Genomic DNA, 23,274 nt, shown 5'->3' on the forward strand with positions numbered 1-23,274 from the left:
ACATATTGATAATTACCTTAAAGGTGACTGGATTAAATGCTCCAATCAAAAAGACAAAGGCTCGCTGAATGGATACAAAAACAAGACCCATATATATGCTGTCTATAAGAGACCCACTTCAGACCTAAGGACACATACAGACTGAAAGTGAGGGGATGGAAAAAGATATTCCATGCAACTGGAAGTCAAAAGAAAGCTGGAGTAGCAATACTCGTATCAGATAAAATAGACTTTAAAATAAAGAATGTTACAAGAGACAAGGAAGGACACTACATAATGATCAAGGGATCAATCCAAGAAGAAGATATAACAGTTATAAATATATATGCACCCAACATAGGAGCACCTCAATACATAAGGCAAATGCTGACAGCTATAAAAGAGGAAATCAACAGTAACACAATAATTGTTGGGGACTTTAACACCTCACTTACACCAGTGGACAGATCATCCAGAGAGAAAATTAATAAGGAAACACAAGCTTTAAATGACACAATAGACCAAATAGATTTAATTGATACTTATAGGACATTCCATCCAAAAACAGCAGATTACACTTTCTTCTCAAGTGCACATGGGACATTCTCCAGGATAGATCACATCTTGGGTCACACATCAAGCCTCAGTAAATTTAAGAAAATTGAAATCATATCAAGGATCTTTTCCAACCACAATGCTATGAGATTAGAAAAATTTACAGGGGAAAAAATGTAAAAACCACAAACACATGGAGGCTAAACAGTATGTTACTAAATAACCAAGAGATCACTGAAGAAATCAAAGAGGAAATCAAAAAATACCTAGAGACAAATGACAATGAAAACACGATCTAAAACCTATGGAATGTTTCTAGCAATACAATCCTACCTTAAGAAACATGAAAAATCTCAAATAAACAATCTAACCTTATACCTAAAGGAACTAGAGAAAGAAGAACAAACAAAACCCAAAGTTAGCTGAAGGAAGGAAATCATAAAGATCAGAGCAGAAATAAATGAAAAAGAAACAAAGAAAACAATAGCAAAGATCAATAAAACTAAAAGGTGATTCTTTGAGAAGATAAATGAGATTGATAAACCTTTAGCCAGACTCATCAAGAAAAAGAGGGAGAGGACTCAAATCAATAAAGTTAGAAATGAAACAGGAGAAGTTACAATGGACACCGCAGAAATACAAAGCATCATAAGAGACTACTACAAGCAACTCTATGCCAATAAAATAGACAAGCTGGAAGAAATGGACAAATTCTTAAAAAGATATAACCTTCCAAGACTGAACCAGGAAGAAATAGAAAATATGAACAGACCAATCACAAGTAATGAAATTGAAATTGTGATTAAAACTCTTGAAACAAACAAAAGTCCAGGACCAGGTGGCTTCACAGGTGAATTCTATCAAACATTTAGAGAAGAGCTAACACCCCATCCTTCTCAAACTCTTCCAAAATATTGCAGAGGAAGGAACACTCCCAAACTCATTCCACGAGGCCACCATCACCCTGATACAAAAACCAGACAAAGATACTTCAAAAAAAGAAAATTACAGACCAATATCACTGATGAATACAGATGCAAAAATCCTCAACAAAACACTAGCAGACAGAATCCAACAACACATTAAAAGGATCATACCAGGCTTCCCTGGTGGCACAGTGGTTGAGAGTCCGCCTGCCGATGCAGGGGACACGGGTTCGTGCCCTGGTCCGGGAAGATCCCACATGCCGCGGAGCGGCTGGGCCCGTGAGCCATGGCCGCTGAGCCTGCGTGTCCGGAGCCTGTGCTCCGCAACGGGAGAGGCCACAACAGTGAGAGGCCCGCGTACCACAACCAAAAAAAAAAAAAAAAAAAAAGGATTTACCATGATCAAGTGGGATTTATCCCAGGGATGCAAGGATTCTTCAATATACGCAAATCAATCAATGTGATACACCATATTAACAAACTGAAGAATAAAAACCATATGATCATCTCAATAGATGCAGAAAAAGCTTTTGACAGAATTCAACACCAATTTATGATAAAAACTCTCCAGAAAGTGGGCACAGAGGGAACCTACCTCAACATAATAAAGGCCATATACGACAAACCCACAGCAAACATCATTCTCAATGGTGAAAAACTGAATGCATTTCCTCTAAGATTAGGAACAAGACAAGATGTCCACTCTCGCCACTATTATTCAACATAGTTTTGGAAGTCCTAGCCACGGCAATCAGAGAAGAAAAAGAAATAAAAGGAATACAAAGTGGAAAAGAAGAAGTAAAACTGTCACTCTTTGCAGATGACATGATACTATACATAGAGGATCCTAAAGATGCCACCAGAAAACTACTAGAGCTAATCAATGAATCTGGTAAAGTAGCAGGATACAAAATTAATGCACAGAAGTCTCTTGCATACCTATACACGAATGATGAAAAATCAGAAAGAGAAACTAAGGAAACAATCCCATTCACCACTGCAACAAAAAGAATAAAATACCTAGGAATAAACCTACCTAAAGAGGTAAAACACCTGTACTCAGAAAACTATAAGACACTGATGAAAGAAAGCAAAGATGACACAAACTGATGGAGAGATATACCATGTTCTCTCTTTCGTTCAGATTATCTTCAAATCACTGTTTAGTATTGTGTGTCTTATCTTAATTAAAAAAAAAAAGTAACAGGCACTTGATAATAAAATCAAGTTTGAATAAAGGAAAAAAAGAAAACTCTAGTGACAGAAACCAGAGCAGTGGCTGCCAGGAGTCAGGGGGTAGGGCAAAGCCTGGACTGCACAGGGGTATGAGGGAACTTTTTAGGGGAGAAGAAAATATTCTACATCATGATTGTGGTGGTACCTTTGACAAAACTCATCGAATTACACACTTAAAATTAGTAAATAAGTTTTAAATCGATTCAAGGAAAAGATAAAGCTTAAGCAAGTGTCAGATACCCCTCCCCCTAACAGTGAAGTACGAACTAGGAGTGCCACACATCAGTACAAGTTCCTGGGGAGGGCAGCCGCGTGCCAGATAGTGGAAACGTCAAGGAATTTCTGCTAACTGTTGCCTGGAACAGATAAAAGAAATAATTAGGGCTGAGGAAGCAGCCTGGTTTCACAAGAAATAAGTGGAGATCTTGGACACATGCGGAAACCCGCCAAATTGGAGGGGCCAAGACAGGCCTTGAAATATGCATGGGGCTCTCCATTTGTAGTTTTGTTTTCAGTTGCTCTGGAATGGGGGTACTTGAGGGTCACCCCTGGGACCTGAAATTTTCACCCAACTAAAGGCCTCAGGTTAAGAAGGTGGGTCTCCTTATACCTCCTGGGCAGGCAGCATTTCCTGGAAACAAGACAGGCAGAGAGCTGAAGGGCCTTTGTCTGGAGACTGGGTACGAGAGCAGCAACACCAGGCCGCTGGCTCTGCAGAAATGGCAGCGTGGCAGCAGCAGGAAAGCCCTGCAGAGAGAGGAAGCCCCTGGGCACGGTGGGGATGGTGGGGAGGGGGCAGCCCGCCACACCCAGCAGGACTCCAAAGAGGGCAAGAAGGGTGCAGCTGCTTGCAGTGAAGCACAGTGCATTCTGCTCCCCAAACCCTACCCCAAAAATGACAGGGAAGAAAGTAAAAAGACTTCAGTCCTTTTATGGGAGAACTGGAAAGGAGCAAGCAGCAGACAAGAGATTTCAACAACTTTTGGAAAGACAGAAAACCAAATTATCAGAGAGGAGGGACTTCAGAGCAGGTGAGCTACACACTCGTAGGCACCTGCAGGCACCAGGGACCACAGAGGCTGGCACAAGGCATGGGAAAGAAAGCAGGTGTGAAAGTCTGAACAGAGCTGTCGGAACCCTGGGTTCCCCCACCAGTGCCCACCTGCTCACCTAAGGGACCACACCTCCCAAAGCCACTCCTTGCCAGAGATTGGTGGTCTCTTCTAGAGACTCTACCCATAAAGGCTGAGGGGCCAGGGAGCAGGCATAGCAGAGCCGAGTCCAGGCATGGGCTGAAAACCAGGAATCAGGTAAGGTCTCAGACTCAGCTGTGAGACCCCCATCCCTCTCCCGAGACTGGCTCTCAGACACCAGTAGAGAAGCACGGACACCCCACCAGCCCTGCAGGAGGCTGGAGAATCCTTCCCTGGAAAACTGAAGGGCTCCAGGAAAGAGACTTCGCCCACTATGTTTGAGGGTCACCACCAGTGAAAAAGTGAGCTTGAGATCTGGTCCCACGATAGGAAACCCTGGAGTCAGACCTTAGGATCTAACGGCTCCCATGGGTACTTTCAACACATCCCTCTGTTTTCAACCCTGCCCACCCTCCACTGGTACCCACACCCCCAGAGCCCGAGCTCCACAGGGCTGGACAACAGTAAGTGCTCAAAGGGCTCAGATTCTTCCTCTTCTTATTATCCTCATTCATTCTCATCAGAATTCCGCTCTGCAGATGCAGAGACTTAAGTAGCCTCCAATCTGTCAAGTCAGTCCTCCTAGCGCCTCTATTTCCTTTCCAACTTAAGGTATAAAGTTGTGTGTGTGTATTAATATATATGTTTCCTAGCTTCATCAGAAATGGAGAATTATATTTCTGTTTCTCCTATTCTTGGTCATTTTCAGATGATTTCCAAGACACGTCTTTATTCTACCATCTTATTCTACCATCACATGACCATATTTCTAAAATGTAGCATTTAGAAAAAAGTGGCTTTAAAGTCATCATGGAAAGTAAAATTGCATTCTTAAATGGATCAGCTAGGTGTTAAAAAGGCAACCATTTCTATTGTCATAATATTCACTAAATGTCATCAAAAATCACTAGCAGTCCTTTGATGTCAATAGATGTTCACTGACATACGCTTCTTTGACAGCTCGCATTGCAAATAACCACTGTGTAAAAATGCAAATATACCTCATACAACTTGGTTTCCAAGTCTTTAATGTAGTCCTCGGCATCGGGCAGGCTCTTATAATAAGCCATGTTTCTCTTCATCATTTCATCATCAGGATGCTTCAGTAGAAAGGTGTGAGCAGCCGCAATGGCTTTTGGAAGATTATTTGCCTAAAATACAAAGAAGAAAGAGAAAAGCTACTCAATGGGTGATGAGCGTGAACGTCTGTTCAGTCCTTCGGCAACTTTGTGTTTCTACACAATGTTGGAAGCGAAGGGTTCAGTGATTTCCAAGACCCAGCAAGACCTGGTCCAGCCACTCTGGAAGAGTGTTCATTCGCTGCAGGTGAGTAGATGGCCTTTGTGTGCCTGTCCCGACCTACGCCCTGCGGTCTCCACCCTACCCTGCCCTGCCCAGGAGGCTGGTGTACAGGCTGTCACAGCGGACTCCCTTGCCCCCTAGCTTCCAGTGGGTTCATCAGTGAGGAGCTCCAACAGGAGCCCAACAGGAGACTGAAGGAAGGGAAGAGAATAAGGCTGGGCTGTTAGTGTCCTGGCTCCCTCCCTGCAAGGTCGCTCCCTTGACTGAAGGTCACAGCCCCTCTCAAAGGGGGCCTCTCCTTCTGGTATCTCTCCTTCTGGCTTCCAGTAATTGGTCTCTCCCTTGCCCCTTCTGGCCTGTGTGGGGGAGTGTCACACCTCACTATCACTAGCCCTTGTAAATACCTGCTTTATTAAAAGTTCCTCCAACTACCCAGTATGACTATATCACATCTTTTCTGCCAGAACCTTGACAGATGTATCAATACTTTCCAGAGTCTCTCACAGAATCTCCGCTTCACTGTTCTCAGTGATTCCCACCACCTCCTCACTTACTCATCCATTCACTCAGCAAATATTTGTTTCAAGCTTCCTACATGCCAGGCACTGTTCTAGGAAATGGGTCTGTAACAATGAGCAAAACAGGGAAAGAATCCCTGCCTTTACGTACTGGACATGCAGGTGAGCCCTCCCTATTCCCGTAACCTTGATCAAGAGCCTCTTTTTTTTTTGGTGGGGGGACATGCCTCCTTATGACCTGTTTATTTCAAGTAATTGACCCAACCTGTACCAAATGGATTCATTTCCTCTCTCTCTCCTCTATCTATATATAGAGATACACACACACACACACACACACACACACACATCATATACATGGGTCTACAGGTGAATACTTGCAGATAGACATGTTGACATGTAACTTTACTATTTCATGGATATATGTGTACTAATATATTTTATACACTATATAATGTAATATATGTAATACATTATAATTAAAATGCATATAATTATTTTTGTAAATAAGTTCATTTGTATCTTTTTTCTTAGATTCTGCATATAAGTGATATCATATGATATTTCTCTGTCTGACTTACTTCACTCAGTATGACAGTCTCTAGCAACTCCATGTTGCTGCAAATGGCATTATTTCATTCTTTTTTATGGCTGAGTAGTATTCCATTGTATATATGTTCCACATCTTCTTTATCCATTCATCTGTCGATGGACATTTAGGTTGCTTCCATGTCACAGCTATTGTAAACAATGCTGCAATGAACACTGAGGTGCATGCATCCTTTCAGACCGTGTTTTTCTCCAGATATACGCCCAGGAGTGGGTTTGTTGGGTCATATGGTAGCTCTATTTTTGTTTTTTTAAGGAACCTCCATACTGTTCTCCACAGTGGCTGTACCAATTTATACTCCCACTAACAGTATAGGAGGGCTCCCTTCTCTCCACACCCTCTCCAGCATTTATTTTTTGTGAATTTTTTGATGATAGCATCTTTTGTGTCATCCTGTGTTCTGTCTCCCTGCTTTTCACACCTCTTTGTGGTCTCAGCTAATGTGTCTGTCTCCCCCTCCAGCCTCTGAGCCTTGAAGGACCCAGCAGTGTCATTCATGTCTGCACTCCTGGTACCTGGCACAGTTCCTGCAACAAAGCAGGACTTGGTAAATACCAGTGATTTGGATGTAACATCACCACTGCATAATATTTTCATGAAATTAATTCATGTTTCCCTCTATTTCCCCCTCTCTCTCTTCTCCCCATTAGGTGGTGGTCAGCTGATTCTGAGTTTCACTGCCTCATGGGAGGTAGCTGTCTGGTCAGGACACAGAAACATGACAAAAGCCCCTGTACTCTTGAGAGAACTTGGCAAGTATGGGAAGAGGAGGAAATCGGGAGAGGGAGCTGCAGGAAGAAGCTGACTGGCCTGGAAGAAGAAGAGGGAGGAAGGGGAACCCCCTAGGCCAGAAGAAAGTCCCCCTTGGGGTCTGCAGGGGCAGCAAGGTCTGTGGCCCTTGACCTTCAGGTTTGGCACCTGCAGGCGGAGCCCAGGAGAGCAGAAGTCCTTAGAGAGGAATGGGATGCTCTGGGGGCGGGAGGCTCAAGAGGCGGGCAGCCGAGGATAGGGACACCTCCCTGTGTGGACACGCAAGCAGCAAACAGAGGATCCCCCACGATATCCTGGCTCCTCAGTGCCCTGGAATCACAGCACAACCTGGCGGGGGGGAGGGGAGGCCCCCGGATCTCGTGCACAGAGACTCCTTCAGCCAATCCAGAGGGACACTCGGGGGCAAGAATTGGGGAATTCAGTTTGGAGAGAGAAAAATAAAGGGATACTTGGCACACTCTGGATTTCCAAGAATCAAAGGATAGCACATACCTGTGCAAAATTGCCCCAGCATGGGAGCCCAGTCATTTGGAGACAATGGCAGTGGCTGCCCTGGAGGAGTGATGGGTGGCGATAACGACAGACTCCCAGAAGCCAGTGCTGATATTTGGAGAATGCCAGCTAGTGACCTGGAGTGCGACTGCCTTTTTTTTTTTTGGCTCTGCTGCCGGCTGCTTGTGGGATCTTAGCTCATGGACCAGGGATGGAACTCTGGGCTGGGGCGGGGGCGGGGTGGGGGGGGGGCGGAAGGGGGATGGGGAAGCACAGAGTCCTAACCACTGGACCACCAGGGAATTCCCAGAACTGCCTTTGAAAGAGTTCTACAGACAGCTTTATACTCCTGGCTGGAAAAAGGCCAGTCTGGCAGCCAGAAGGAAGGGAAGAGTATGAATGCAGCCCTTTTTAAAGCATGTGCCAATGAAATTAGATTCTCTGATTCTCAGAAGAGCACTTAGAAAGAGTGGCACAGGGTGGGATTTTTAAGGCCTCTTACTCAGGACCTGAGTTTTACAAAATGGAATCCCTTCCTGAAGGATGATTTTATTCATTTTTAACTCCAGCTCTGTCAGCTGGAGCATGGAGCCACACCTTGACAGCTAAACCTCTGACAGCCCCCAGGCAGGTTTTAGAGAAGGAGGGGGTGGGGGAACCTACCCTGCCATGGGTTCCTGAGAGACAGCCACCTGCATGAGAGGCTCCCAGTCACCTGCCAAACCAGCCACCCCTCAACCAGGGGAGGACAGAGTCCAGGTCCAGGCAAAGAGGGGGTAAGCATGCCTGCGAGGCAGCCGGCTCTGTCAGCTCAGAGTTCAACAGTCATCAAGGATTTGATAAAGCGCTGGGGCCCACCTGTTCCTCGGCCTGTGGGGAAGATGAGCATTTCATGGAGATGGCGGCCACAGAGAGAACCCACAGCTCATGACATGAACCTAAGTCAGGCTGGGGGCATGAAACCTACCGTGGTTTCAGATCCTGCTAGGGCAGGAAGCACCATCCATCTCCAGTACCTGTCGCCAGCCGTCAGGTGCCAGGTAGAATGAATGTGCCTGTCACCAATTATTTCCTCTCTACCCAGAAACAGAGTTTGAAAATATAAACTCCATTAAGGAAAAAAAAAATCAGCCATACAATATCATCACCCCAAATCACTTTTTCAGTGATTTTCAGTTGAAGCAATTAAGTGAAGGTTCTGGTTTATTTATAAAATTCTAAACTTCTCCCTGCCCTGTAAGTGATCTCAAAATACTAAGACAGATGGTATTATACTGACTTTTGTTTTTTGGCTGCACCCCACAGCTTGCAAGATCCTAGTTCCCTGACCTGGGATCGAACCCATGCCCCCTGCCGTGGAAGTGCGGAGCCTTAACCACTGGACCGCCAGGGAATTCCCTATACTGACTTATAAGTAAGTGATTGTTACAAGACCTACAAAGGGTTTTGAGAGAAGCTATGAACTTCCTAACCTTTGAGGATGTCAGGATGGAGGAAACCCCTGCCTTCCGGTCACATTGTAGCACTGCAGTCCCCTCCTCCCTGCAGCACTTGTTTCAAAGTCATCTGTATATTAGACAAATCAGAGCTTCCACTATTCTCCAGGTTTAAAAATAAAACGTTTTCCCCTCGATTATGTGACTCAAATTTGGCTCAGACTGTATTTGCCAAAAGTTCTACAAAAAAGAGAGAGGATTAAAACGAGTCCTTTTTAGCGTAAAAAATACTGCTTGTATGAGTCAGCCATTATTTCTGCATTTCATGCATTCTGGAAATGTATTAATCTTATCCCCGTTCTATTTTAAAATTGTCTTTTTATTGCCAGGACAAACATTCACAAATCTGATACTTACATAAAACTGTAATCAGGCATAGAAATAACCCAGCTTTTCTCCTATTTAGGGTTTCTGCTGTTTTATGGCTCATATGAATGCAACAGACACGCAGCTCCGTTTCAGGGAAATATGAAAAACAGATCTTGCAGCCCAAAGACTGAAAGCAAAGTTTAAAAACTCGTTTTCGGTTAGAGAAAGTAGAAACTGGACTTTGAGAGGGCTCTATTGGCAACACCCGGTGAAGACCCACCAAGCTAAAACCTGTTTACCCAGTAACAGGGAATTCGGCCCCTCTTAAAACTTGTGGGTCCCCAGAGTAAGGACTTAAAGGACAGAGACTGCAATTTGTGGCTATTTTTAGCCAGCAATCACAGGCAGAATGTAAGCAGCCACAAAAAGGAGGAAGACAACTGTGTTACATTCTAGATGAAAGACAGCCAGCCCAGAGCGCCAGCCCTGATGAATCACAGCGCTCAGCTTCTTCTCCTCCAGGCAGGGAAGTGTCCTTCCAAGGAGCCCTGCCCTTTCCTGGCCTTAATTTCCTCTTTAAAAGGGACCGGCCGGCTCCGCAGGTCCTCTTCCGCCCTATTACTGAAAGGCACCACTCACTTGAGAAATGGGATTTTAATCGTATATACCAAAAAAGGAGTCTGTCTTCAAATAACACTGTGCTAGGCGTTCTATGTATGTTCTCCGCCTCAGAACAACCCTTCAAGAAAAGTATTTTCATCTCTATTGAAGATGAAGAATAGGGGGAACAGGATTTGAAGGCGTCCTTTGGCAGCGCGCGGTGGGAAAGAACTAAGTCAAGAAAGAGCGTTGGGACGCGGCCCAGGACCGAGGGACAGAGCCTGGGCCTAAGGGGCGGGGCCTAGGCTTGAGGGAGGGGCGGGGCCTAGGCTTGGGGGGCGGGGCGGGGCGAGGCGAGGCGGACTTGCCTTGAAGTAGGCGAACTGCAGGAACTTGTAGGGCTCTCGGCGCTGGAAGTCGGCCAGCACTTCGCGGCTGGGCTGCGACTGGCGGAAGGCCGGCAGGCCCTGCTTGCAGCGCTTGAGGCAGTGCGCGCGGCGCAGCAGGCCCCCGAAGAGGCGCAGCTCCGGGTGACGCGCGAGGCCGGCGGCGGGCTCGGGCTGCGGCGCCGCGCTGCAGTTGCGGTGGCAGAAGGCCTCGCTGTCGCGTAGCAGGCGGTGCAGCCGTAGGCTGATCTCCAGATAGACCACGCTCTCCGCCCAGTGCTCGCCGCTGTATTGGTCCAGCGCGTGCCGGTAGGCCGACTCGAGCGGCATCAGCTCGTCCCGAGGGAAGCTGCGGAAGCTGTAGCGCTCGTACTGGGCGCGCCCGGAGCGCAGCGCGCACCCAGCGCACAGCAGCGCCAGCAGCGCCGCAGCCGCCCGGCGCCCCGGCTCCATCGCTCCCGACGGAAGGAAGGAAGGAAGGAAGGAAGGAGGGGTGCGAGAAGGAAAGGAAGCGGGAGGACTGAGCGACGCGGCGAGCCGAATGCTGGGGAGGCGGGGACGCCAGCCTCCGGCCCGCCCCGTCCGGCTGCCCCTCCCCACCCAATCCGGGGGTCCGGGCGAAGCTGCCCGCGCGGAGTGGGTGTCCTGGGGAGGGGCGCTGCCCTCTAGTTCCTGCACGATCTAACCCGTGATCCTGGGCTCCACGGTTAGCTCCTTTATAAAGAGGGCGGTCTGCAAGCCAGGCGCGGCCCTAATGGATCATAGATCAGCGCTGCTTACACTTTAGAATCTCTTAGAGGACTTGTGAAAACGCAGATTCCTGGACCGTGACCCCAGAGTTTCTCATTCAGCAAGTCTGGTTGGGATGGGGGTCTGAGGATCTGCGATTCTAACCAGCACCCTGGTGAGACTGATCCTGCGGGTCCACGGCCTACACTTTGATGGCACTGCGACGACCTCATTTCAATGAGAAAGACAATGCATAAACAAAATTAATAAGGATGTCAGTGGCGCTTTGTAAACTGTTAAGCTAATCAAGTTGAAGATGCACACACCTTATGACTGCCATTCCACTCCTCAGAATACGCTAGAGAGGGAATTCCATGGCGGTCCGGTGGTTAGGACTCGGCGCTTTCACTACTGAGGGCGTGGGTTCAATCCCTGGTGGGGGAACTAAGATCCCGGGAGCAGTGCGGTGCGGCCAAAATTTTTTTAAAATAAATAAAAGAATACTCTCGAGAAACTTATATGTGTGCATCAAAAGATGCGGAAAGGGCTTCCCTGGTGGCACGGTGGTTGAGAGTCCGCCTGCTGATGCAGGGGACACAGGTTCGTGCCCCGGTCCGGGAAGATCCCACGTGCCGCGGAGCGGCTAGGCCCATGAGCCATGGCCGCTGAGCCTGCGCGTCCGGAGCCTGTGCTCCGCGACGGGAGAGGCCACAGCAGTGAGAGGCCCGCGTACCGCAAAAAAAAAAAAAGAAGATGCGGATAGAGGGGCCTCCCTGGTGGTCCAGTGGCTAAGACTCCGTGCGCCCAATGCAGGGAGCCTGGGTTCCATCCCTGGTCAAGGAGCTAGATCCCATATGCTGCGACTGAGAGTTCGCATGCTGCAACTTAAGATCCTGCATGCTGCAACGAAGATCCTGTGGGCCGCAACTAAGACCCGGTGCAGCCAAATAAATAAATTAATATTTTTTAAAACAAATAATTTACAGAAAAATTAAAAGGATAGTAGAAACAATTCCTATATAGCCCTCATCCACATTCACAAATTGCTAAGTTATGCCACATTTACTTTCTCTATATTTATCTCTATGCTTTTTTCTGAATCATTTGAGAGTACATTGCATACATGAGGTCACTTCCCCCTTAATCTTTTAGTATTGATATGTATGTCCTAAGAACTAAACTACAGACAATGATCAAATTCAGGAAACTTAGCATTGATGGAGGACTAATCTATATTCCCTATTCCTGTTTTGTCAACTGTCCTAATAATGTCTTTTTTTTTTTTTTTTTGCGGTACGCAGGCTTCTCACTGGTGTGGCCTCTCCTGTTGCGGAGCACAGGCTCCGGACGCCCAGGCTCAGTGGCCATGGCTCACGGACCTAGCCACTCCACGGCATTTGGGATCTTCCCGGACCGGGGCACGAACCCGTGTCCCCTGCATCGGCAGGCGGACTCTCAACCACTGCGCCACCAGGGAAGCCCCATAATAATGTCTTTTACAGCACTTTATTCCCCTGGGCAGGATGCGATCCAATATCCTGTGTTGAATCTAGCTGTCTCTTCTACTTAGTGTTCTGGAATCTGAACCTTCAGCTTTTCTTGTCATACCATTGACACTGTATAAGAATACAGGCCAAAACAACAATGAGATCCACTACACACCTATTAGAATGGCCAAAATTCAAAATACTGACAACACCAAATGCTGACAAGGATGTAGAACAACAGGAACTCTTCATTCGTTGCTGGTGGGAATACAAAATGGTGCAGCCACTTTGGAAGACAGTGTGGCAGTTTCTTACCAAACTAAGCATACTCTGCCATACCATCCAGCAGTTACATTCATTGATATTTACTGAAATAAATTGAAAACTTATGTCCACACAGAAACCTGCACACAAATATTGATAGCAGCTTTTTACATAATTGCCAAAACTTGGAAGGAAACAAGATGTCCTTCAATAGGCGAATGAATAAATAAACGGTGGTACATCCAGACAATGGAATATTACTCAGCACTAAAAATAAATGAGCTATCAAGCCGCAAAAAAGACATAGAGGAAACAAACGCATTTTACTAACTAAAAGAAGCCAATATAAAAAGGCTATATACTTACTGTATGATTCCAACTATATGGCATTCTGGAAAAGGCAAAATTTTGAAGACAGTAAAAGGATCAGTGGCTGCCAGGTGTTGGGGGGAGAGAGGGATAAACAGGCACAGCACAGAGGATTTTTAGGGCAGTGAGACTATTCCGTGTGATACTATAATGGTGGATAGATGTCATTATACATTTGTCAAAACCCACAGAATGTGAAATACCAAGAGTGAACCCTAATGTAAGCCATGGATTTTGGGTGATTATGATGTGTCAAAGTAGCCTCATTTGTTGTACTCAATATACCACTCTGGTATGGGATTCTGATAGCGGGGAGGCTGTGTGTATGTAGTGATGGGAGATATGTGGAAAATCTCTGTACCTTTCACTCAGTCTTGCTGCAAACCTAAAACTGCTTTAAAAATTAAAGTCTATTTTTAAAAAGAACACAGTCCAGTTATTTTATAAAAAGCCCTTCACTGGGGCTTCTCTGATGTTTCCTCATGATTAGATTCAGATTAAGCTCTTTGGACTAGAATACCATCCTTCTCGGCTGTCACAGGAGGAACACACTGTCTTACCTTATCACCTTATCAGTGACATTAATTTTGTTTACCTTGTTAAGGTCGTATCCATTTTCTCCACTTCATTTTTTTTCTTTCGTAATTAATAAGTGTTTTGGCTATGACACAGCAGCACAGTTCCTAATAGCAGAAAGCAGAAATAACCTGTCTAAAAACAGAAGAGTGGATTTTTTTTTTTTTTAGAGAGAGAGGATGTGTGCAGAGGAGAATATTTTACAGCAGAGGATAATGAAAGAATTACAGCTACACATAACAACACAGTTCAACCTTAAAAAGAAAAAAAGAATGATTCCACTTGTCTAAAAGTTTAAAAATATGCTAAAGTACACAAAATATTATTTAGGAATGCAAGTAATACAGTCTTATTTCATACAAACACGCAGGGTAAAACTGTAATGAAAAACGAGCCATAAACAAAAACTTTGGAGAGTGGTTTCCTGTAAGGCAGAAAGAAGGACATGGAATTGGAAGAGGGTCGCAGGAGGGTGAGGGGATGCAAGTGAATATGGGAACATTCACTGCATCATTTTTTTTATGCCATACATATATTTTAAAGATATTATTTTAGGGCTTCCCTGGTGGCGCAGTGGTTGAGAGTCCGCCTGCCGATGCAGGGGACACGGGTTCATGGTCCGGGAAGATCCCACATGCCTCAGAGCGGCTGGGCCCATGAGCCATGGCCGCTGAGCCTGCGCGTCCGGAGCCTGTGATCGCAACGGGAGAGGCCACAACAGTGAGAGGCCCGCGTACCAAAAAAAAAAAAAAAGAATTGGGGAGAGAGTGTGGGGCAGCAAAGGTTAACTGGAATTGCCTTTGAGGAGACGGTCGTGGGTGGGCAGGTGGAGGTGGAGGGAACAGTTGCTTCCCATGATAATTCAACACAATTTATAAATGGAAGTGAAACCAGACAATGTCTACAGTGGCTGACCCTTGCTGCGGGGGTCTGTTCCGCTTCACTAGAGCTGTGTCCAAGTGTGTCTCCTTCCTAAAGGAGCCAGCGTCCCCCAGGTGACTTTAATGACAAATTCTCTTTCATGAATTTATTCATTCTTTCAATACACTGTTCAGCATCTACCTTATACTAGGTCCTGCCCTTGGCACTGGAATGCAGACATGAATCAGACATATATCCTCGACTGAAAGGAACTTCCAGTCAAGTAGAGATAAGACATCTGTAGTTTTTTCATTTGTTCCATTAACCTATAGTGAACCTATAGGCACTGTATTAAATAAATATCACCTCTTTCCTAAGGGAACTCAAAGTCTGGAGAAGACATAAGTAAACCTTCAATAACCCACCACCAGAGCTGGAAAGAGTGCTGTGTGGGCCCCAAAGAGAGCTGGGTAACTGTCTTAGTGGGTTCAGGCTGCTATAACAAAATTACCATAGACTGGATAACTTATAAACAGAAATTTATCTGTCACAGTTCTGGAGGCTGAGAAGCCCAAGATCAAGGTGCTGGCAGATTTGTGTCTGGTGAGAACCTGCTCTCTGGTTCATGGATGGCCATCTTCTCACTGGGTCCTCACAGGATAGAAGGGGCAAGGGAGTTTTCTGGAGTCTCTCTCTTCCTTTTTTCTTTGGCTGGGTAGCTTGCGAGATCTTAGTTTCCTGACCAGGGATTGAACCCAGGCCACGGCAGTGAAAACACCAAGTCCTAACCACTGGACCACCAGGGAATTCCCTGAAGTCTTTTTTTGGCCACGCATCATGAGGGATCTTAGTTCCCCAACCAGGAATCGTACCTGGGCCCCTGCAGTGGTAGAGCAGAGTCCTAACCACTGGACCGCCAGGGAAGTCCCAGGGGTCTCTTTTTTAAAAGCACTAATCCCATTCATGAAGGCCCCGTCCTCATGAACTAATCACCCCAAAGACCTCAAAGACCTCACCTCCAAACACCATCACTTTGGGGATTAGTTTTCAACATATGAATTTGGTGGGGGCTGGGGTGGGACATAAACATTCAGTCTATAGCACTAATCTAGTCTGAGTCTGGGAAAGTTTCTTGCAAGAGGCCACTCTTTTTTTCTTTTTTTTTAATTTATTTAATTTATTTATTTTTGGCTGTGTTGGGTCTTCACTGCTGCGCGCAGGCTTTCTCTAGTTGAGGAGAGCAGGGGTTACTCTTCCTTGCGGTGGTTTCTCTTGTTGCGGAGCAGGGGCTCTAGGCACGCGGGCTTCAGTAGTTGCAGCACACAGACTCAATAGTTGTGGCTCGCAGGCTCTACAGCACAGGCTCAGTAGTTGTAGTGCACGGGCTTATTTGCTCTGCGGCATGTGGGATCTTCCCGGACCAGGGCTCGAACCCGTGTCCCCTGCATTGGCGGGTGGATTCTCAACCACTGCGCCACCAGGGAAGCCCCAAGAGGCCATTGTTGAACTCCTTTAAAGGGCCTGAAAAAATGGAATAGAAGTTTGCTGGGGGCAAAAATGAACAAAGGAAGAAGATTCTGGGCGAAGAAAACACTACAAAGGAGAAGACAAGTGATGGGACTGGAGGCCAAATAACAGCATAGGAGACCCCTCAGTGTGATCTCCACAAGAAAAATGAGAGCCTGGGAATTCCCTGGCGGTCCAGTGGTTATGACTCCATGCATGCTTCCACTGCTGGGGGCCTGGGGTCAATCCCTGGTCAGGGAACTAAGATCCCACAAGCTGTATGGCATGCCCCCTACAAAAAAATAAAATTAATTAATTAATTAAATAAAATAAAGAAATATGAGGGTCTGAGTTAAGGCACAGACCATAAAAGGTCATAACACAGAGAAAGATAAATGTCATAAATTAGATGTAGGTAGAGCGGTGTGGAAACTGTTAGAAGGAAAGAACTCCTTCAGCTAGTGCAAGCACTGATTACTTCATTACAAAAGAGGTATTAAATCTGTGACTTGAATTGGGAATGAGTTGTGACCTATGGTCCTAAAAGCAAAATCTAAGAGGACCTCCCCAAAACCCACGGTTAGAGAAAGTTCAAGAAATACGTACAGGCAACGGTAGGCTGCAGAGTAATTTCTTCATGTTCAACAAATAATTATCTTATCCTGGGCTAGAAAATAGAGGCTGAGGCAAGGACTAAGTGCTCATTCTTTATTTGGGAGGTAAACCCATGACAGTGGGAGAGACAGGAGAGGCAAAGAGGGAAAGGAAGGATGAGATGCAACACAAAGTAATGTGTTACCACACTGGCTACGGCTTCAGAGCCGCCTTGGCAGGTGGACCCGCTAGACTACGTGGAATGTCTCTGAACAGGCTATATACAGAGAAACCACTCCTTGAAATAGTTGATCCGAGGGAAGAAGGAGAGGCCATTTATTCACTGGCTCTTTTCCTCCTCTGATCTCTGTCGCACTATGGTTCTCTACGGGGGAGTGAACTTTCCTGCCCCTCTGGGTTGCACCACCCAGCCTCTGGCAGCCACGTAGGAAGCATGGTGCTTTGTTCCAGTGAGTGCAGAGGTGTGTAGAGGAGCCAGAAACTCCAGAGAGTTGGTTTGGGGCAGCAGATGTGCTGCCAGGGCAGCTGGGTGAAACAGGAAGACTAGAGCTCTGGAGACAGGTGACTAGGGAATCTGAGGCATCACACAAATAATGTTTGATATAGCAGTCAGAGAGGTTGTGATCAAATGACCACAGAAACTCTCTGACCCAGAAGCTGCAAACTTAAATCTCTCATGGGGCCTGCAGGCCATGTCAAAAGAGCAGTGGACCAGATGGTGATTGTTGCCAACTGGAAGAACCTACCTGCCTAAAGAATGTCCCAGTGCATATCTCTGATCTACTGTTACCCTGGTATGGCCAGACCTTCTGATCTTTGAAGAGAAACTGGAAATCCAGATTATGTAAATTCCCCTGATTAAATATTGACAATTCCATTGATTATATAAAATTTAAGACACCAATGGGCCAACATGGTGACTGTCAAAACAAATAGCCCTTTGGCCATATCTAGTTGTAACCTTCGATTGAGCCAGAAAACTACTGTGATCGTTCAGAGACATGAACCACGGCTGCAGATGTGGATATAAAGACAGAGGGGGCTAAATCCGGGGGCCCAGACAAAGAGGAAACAACAGGCCTAGATCAAACACGAAGGGGAAAAAAACAACACTGCAAAGAAGCAGCTGGGAGACCCTAGGGAAGCAGATGCTTTTGCCAGATAGTGAAGGCAAAAGAAGATAGGAGAGAGAGTGTTTAAAACAAAGTCTTTTTACCCCCCCACTAAGGCCGGCCTCACTTGGGGCATTTGTTTTTAGACCTCAGACTCCTGAAAGGGAGTTCGAGGACATGGCGGCAAGGGCATCCTAGTGCTCATGACTATCAAGAGCGATGGGCCAGTCCTGGGACACAGCTGCTAACTTTTATTGGGATTGTGGGGAAACTGTTGCCAATGATTTCACAATTTTATATTTTTATTGTTTCATAACCATATCCATCAGTTGGTTGCACAATTTAACCCCAGGATACAGGTCTTGGGACTTATTGTAACAGAAAACTCAAAGACTCGTGAGAAGCATGAGGAATTGCTGCACATCAGAATTGTCCACATCTTTTGGCAGTAGGCTTTATTATTTATTTTTAAATAACTTTTTATTTTCATATAAGAATTGCTATATGTCCTTTACCTAATTCATCAATTGTTAACATTTTGCCTTATTTGCCCTTATTTGCTCCATAATCACGTACATGTAATAATATGTATATTATGTATAATGTATAATTATATATATAAACATATACATATGATCATTGGGGAGGAAGTTGCAGACATTATGCCCCTTTACCCCTAAATGTTTCAGAGTGTATTACCTTTTTGTGTGTGTGTGATTTTTTTTAACAATTTTATTTATTTATTTATTTATTTATTTTTATTTTTGGCTGTGTTGGGTCTTAGTTGCTGCACGTGGTCTTTCTCTAGTTGCAGTGAGCAGGGGCTACTCTTCGTTGTGGTGCACAGGCTTCTCATTGTGGTGGCTTCTCTTGTTGCGGAGCACAGGTTCTAGGCACGCAGGCTTCAGTAGTTGTGGCGCACAGGCTTAGTTGCTCCACGACATGTGGGATCTTCCTGGACCAGGGATCGAACTCGTGTCCCCTGCATTGGCAGGCGGATTCTTAACCATTGCACCACCAGGGAAGTCCCAGAGTGTATTTCCTAAGAACATAACCACTGTATTGTTATCAAAATTAGAAAATTTAATCTTGATACAATATTATTTTCTAATCCATAGTCTATATTCAACTTTTGTTAATTGTCCCAATAATGTCTCTTGTAGCAACTTTTTTTCCTGGTTCACGATCCAATCTGGGTTCATGCACTGCATTTACTTGTCATTTCTTTTTAGTGGAGGCCTTGTTTTTTCCTTGCTTTTAACATCTATCATTTAGTATTCCTAAAACCTATTGCAAATTACAATCATTTTAATAGAACTTTAAAAATATTAGAAATGTAAAGTTAGCTAAATTTTTACACTGAAATACAGATCATAACTGACACTGGGGGACTTACCTGGCGGTCCAGTGGTTAAGACTCTGAGCTTCCAGGGCAGAAGGCTCAGGTTCGTTCCGTGGTCAGGGAACTAAGATCCCACATGCCAAGCGGTGCAGGCCAGAAAAATAAAAAAAAGAAAGAAAAGAAAAGAACTGACACTGGAACCTGAGGAAAGCTCTGTAGGACCACAATGGAAAACAGGTCATTCAAAGGGAGATTGATTCTTGTTCTAAAACTTTATTTAGTTTTAATTTTTGTTCGAGTATAGTTGATGTACAATGTTCTGTTAGTGTCTGCTGTACAGCAAAGTGAATCAGTTATACATACACATATATCCACTCTTCTTTTAGATTCTATTCCCATATAGGTAATAACAGTATTGAGTAGAGCTCCCTGTGCTACACAGTAGGTCCTTATTAGTTATCTATTTTATATATAGTAGTGTGCATATGTCAATCCCAATCTCCCAATTTATCCTAACTTGTGCAAAGCCCTGTTAGGATAGAAAAACAAAGTTTTTACCTGTTATTGGGTCGCATATGTCTCTTCCCTTCATTGTTCTTAGGCTACTGATGAGGCCTCTGTGCTTCTCAAGCTACCTTTGGTGAAGGATCACTTTTGTTTCTGTGATTATCAGTGCTCTTTCCCATCCTTCAAGGACTGATCTGGTTGTACAAATCTTTACCAATAAATTACTAGAAAAAAGAAATAAAAATAGACATAAAATTCACATCTAATTTTTTCATTATTAGATGCAACAGACAAGCTTTCTCAAATTGCTGTAAGTTTCCAAATACCTACTCTGAATTTCTGTACTTACCTTATGTCACTGGTCCTCGGACCACACTTAGAGTAGCACTGGTCTATATCAGAGCATGCCCCATATATAGTTGTGTATGTGGACATCTTTCTACTGGAAATGATTCCCTATGGGGTGATAGCCTTCTCAAGATCACTTCATATTCCCCACAACCTGGAGCAGGAGGTTTACACACCAGCACACACTCTATATGCACACTTGGACAGGAGCTATAAGTAAAGTAGGCACAGAAGCATGGCCTTGCAAAAGTAACTCAGGCTCTAATAAACTATAGTGGAAAAGAATATGAAAAAGAATATATTTTGCTGTACACCGGAAACTAACACACATTATAAATCAACTATAGTTCAATTAAAAAATAAAAATAAAAAATAATTCGGGCTCTAAAGTCAGGCAATGAGGGACTTCCCTGGCTGTCCAGTGGTTAAGACTCCGTGCTCCCAGTGCAGGGGCCTCCGGTTTGATCCCTGGTCGGGGAACTAAGATCCCGCAGGCTGCACGGCAAGGCCAAAAAAACCCAGAAAGCAACACAAAACAAAAAAAGGACTAAATGGCGAATACCCTTGTAACCACCCTCTAGTGCAAGAAACAAAACTTTGTTGCCCTTCCATGGGGCCCCTCCCAATCTCAAGCCCTCACCCCCACAAGTAACCACTATTCTTGACTTTTATAATCATCGCTCACAGTGTTAAAAACCAGACTAAGTTTTAAAAAGATGCACAAGTTGTAAAAAATAGTGTTAAAGAAAAGAATTATTCTGACACTTGATAAAATGGTAAGGAAGATTTCCTTCAAGACTTTTTTGTAATAAGGGTCAACTCTACTGCCATAGGTGGGGAGGGATGGGTCTCAATTCTAAGTACAGCAAAGATAGCTGGGGATTTACAGCCAGCAGAGAGAAGGGCTTGTTGGTGAAAAATCGTAAGAGGAGATCTCAAGGGATTCTTGCTAAGGGGAGGTCAAGGACTTAGATGTCAAAGAGAGGTGGGGTGGGGATGAGGACCTTGATCAGATAACAAGAATTGGGGGATTGTTCCTAAACTGACTTAGCAGGATTCTTTGCTAAGACTGGACAATGCAGGGCAGGCAAGGACAGGACAGGCACAGAAGGCCAAGGTCCAGGTCTAGAAGAGTTTAAAAGAGTCTCTAGTCAGAGGAGCCTAATTAAAGTTTAGTCTAGGAGTCTGTCAATAGACCGCATAATTTAACCGTACATTTGTTTTTTTGTTTTGTTTTTGGCTGTGCCCTGAGACTTGTGGGACCTTAGTTCCCCCACCAGGGATCAAACCCAGGCCACCGCAGTGAAAGCGCCGAGTCCTAACCACTGGACCACCAGGGAACCCCCTAACCCTACATTTTTATTTTTCAAAACTAAGTTAACAATATAAAAGTAAAAAATATTTAAAATGAGTGAATTTTGTGGAATGTTAATTATAACTCAATAAAGCTGGAAAAATACATATATTTGAAATCGATTTCCCTAAAGGCTCCTTCCTCTGAGAAAGGGGGGATTTTCAGAGAGTTTGGGGAACTAGGTAGGAAAGACAACTTCAGACTCATATCTAGTGGTTAACCAGCGGTCCTGGACACGTTAACTCACACAGTAGAAACTTCGTTTTCACGAGTGGAAAACTTGGATAAAACTTGTATTTTATGGCCAGTTGATAGATCTGCGGTATCGCAGGGATGTTGAGAGGCTCAAGGGCAAAACTGAAAGATGGGAGGTGTTGCTACTCTTGTCTCTCAAAACCCAACGATGAAATAAAAATTCCGCAGCCCCTGGTGCTTTGAGGGTTGGCATTCGGAAAGATTTCTCCACAGTTGAAACACACCTCTAAATGTATCAATAACCTGGAACAGTGGTTCTCAAACTTTAGCGTGCATCGGAACTACCTGGAGGGTTTGTAAAAATACAGGTTTCTGGATCCCACCCCTAGAATTTCTTGGGCCAGGACCTGCTATTTCCATTTCTAACACGTACCAGATACAGGATTGGTCTAGGGAACCACACTTTGCAGGCCCCTGGTTTAGTCTTCCGGACAGCCCCGTGGGCAGGGCTGGGAGTCCATCTAGTCCACTTAGGTTTATCTGGCCTCAACTTCCCTCTTCTGTCCTGTCAAGGGAGCCAGGGAGCAAGGAGATCCCTGTTAAAGTCCAACCCCGAGGCGCGTTATCAAGCTGCTGACAGCTTGGCCTCCTGAGGGCCTTTGCAAAAGGCCCCTCCCTCCGGCGGAGCCCTGCCAGTCAGTGCCAGATAACACCATCCTGCTGTCACGCGGCAGCGCTTGGCCCCAGGCTCCCGCCTCCCTGGGTTCCTGGCTCGGCGGCCGCTGGGCGGGGCGCGGGGCGGAGCCGGCGCGGGGCGGTGCCAGGCCGCGGGTCCTCAGTCAAGTGACACCCGGCGGCTGCCCGGGCGCTGACAGTGGAGCCGGGAGGCCGGAGGGTGGATATGCCGGGGGTCGTTCGCATCCTCTCCCTGCTGCTGGTGCCGCTGCTGCTGGGCTCTGCGCGTGGCTTGCACGTAAGTCCACAGGACCCCCGCGCAGGAATGATGGATAGGGGACAGGCTGGCGAGGGACCGGGCTGGTGCTGCGGCCACCTGGGGTCCCAAAGGGCGGAGGTCCTGGGACCCCAAGGCGCGCCCGGGCCCGCAAGGCAACGGGGGGAGCTCAGGCAGTGGGCTGAGCCGGCAGAGGGCCGGCCGGGCGGGGCGAGCTTCCTTACCGGTAGCTCTGTCGCTCGTGTGTTCCGCCCCTGCCGCCTCTTTTCGCTGGGACCTACTTCCTTATTGGTGCAATGAGGGACTGAGATGAGGTGCTTTCCAGCTTTGCGGGTTTCCGGGAGGGGGATTCCAAGTAGCGCGCGTTCTTGGAGGGCGCCTTGGGCTCTGTATGCTTGGCGCGCCCTCCCTTGCCAGCGCTCTGCGGAGCGCTCCGGAAGGAGAAAAATGGGGTCAAGAGAGGCCCCCGCAATGGGAACATTGGATTAATTACCTTCGAGGTGGTCTCTTTTCGGACATCTCGTGCCCTTCTCGGCCCTTCCCGCCGCCTATTTTTTAAGGCTTGGATTTTCCAAACCTTTAGGGTTTGGCGGTGGGCAAGAGGCAGGCTGCAGGTAGCCGCCAGCGTTGCTGGAGGGAGGTCTGGCGGGACGAGGTGCTGGGCGGTGCGGGGCATGCACGATT

General features: G+C 46.0%; 2 protein-coding genes across 5 annotated transcripts in view; one reads left to right on the plus strand and one right to left on the minus strand.

Moving 5' to 3' along the window:
* The window catches only part of CRTAP (cartilage associated protein), a gene marked incomplete at its 5' end in the record, with an annotated part of 32,196 nt that extends 21,370 nt beyond the window's left edge, over window positions 1-10,826 (minus strand). For all 3 annotated transcript variants that reach the window (XM_082849108.1, XM_082849107.1, XM_082849106.1), the window contains 2 exons: window positions 4,891-5,040; window positions 10,356-10,826. In XM_082849108.1, the coding sequence (XP_082705234.1) occupies window positions 4,891-5,040; window positions 10,356-10,826 (621 nt within the window). The remainder of the gene's footprint in view (window positions 1-4,890; window positions 5,041-10,355) is intronic.
* Window positions 10,827-22,451: 11,625 nt separating this feature from the next.
* The window catches only part of GLB1 (galactosidase beta 1), a 96,739-nt gene continuing 95,916 nt past the window's right edge, over window positions 22,452-23,274 (plus strand). For both annotated transcript variants that reach the window (XM_082849102.1, XM_082849103.1), the window contains exon 1: window positions 22,452-22,611. In XM_082849102.1, the coding sequence (XP_082705228.1) occupies window positions 22,540-22,611 (72 nt within the window). In that variant the 5' untranslated portion in view covers window positions 22,452-22,539. The remainder of the gene's footprint in view (window positions 22,612-23,274) is intronic.

The sequence above is a fragment of the Leucopleurus acutus genome (assembly GCF_964270905.1).
Source record: "Leucopleurus acutus genome assembly, chromosome: 10".
Lineage (NCBI taxonomy): Eukaryota > Metazoa > Chordata > Mammalia > Artiodactyla > Delphinidae > Leucopleurus > Leucopleurus acutus.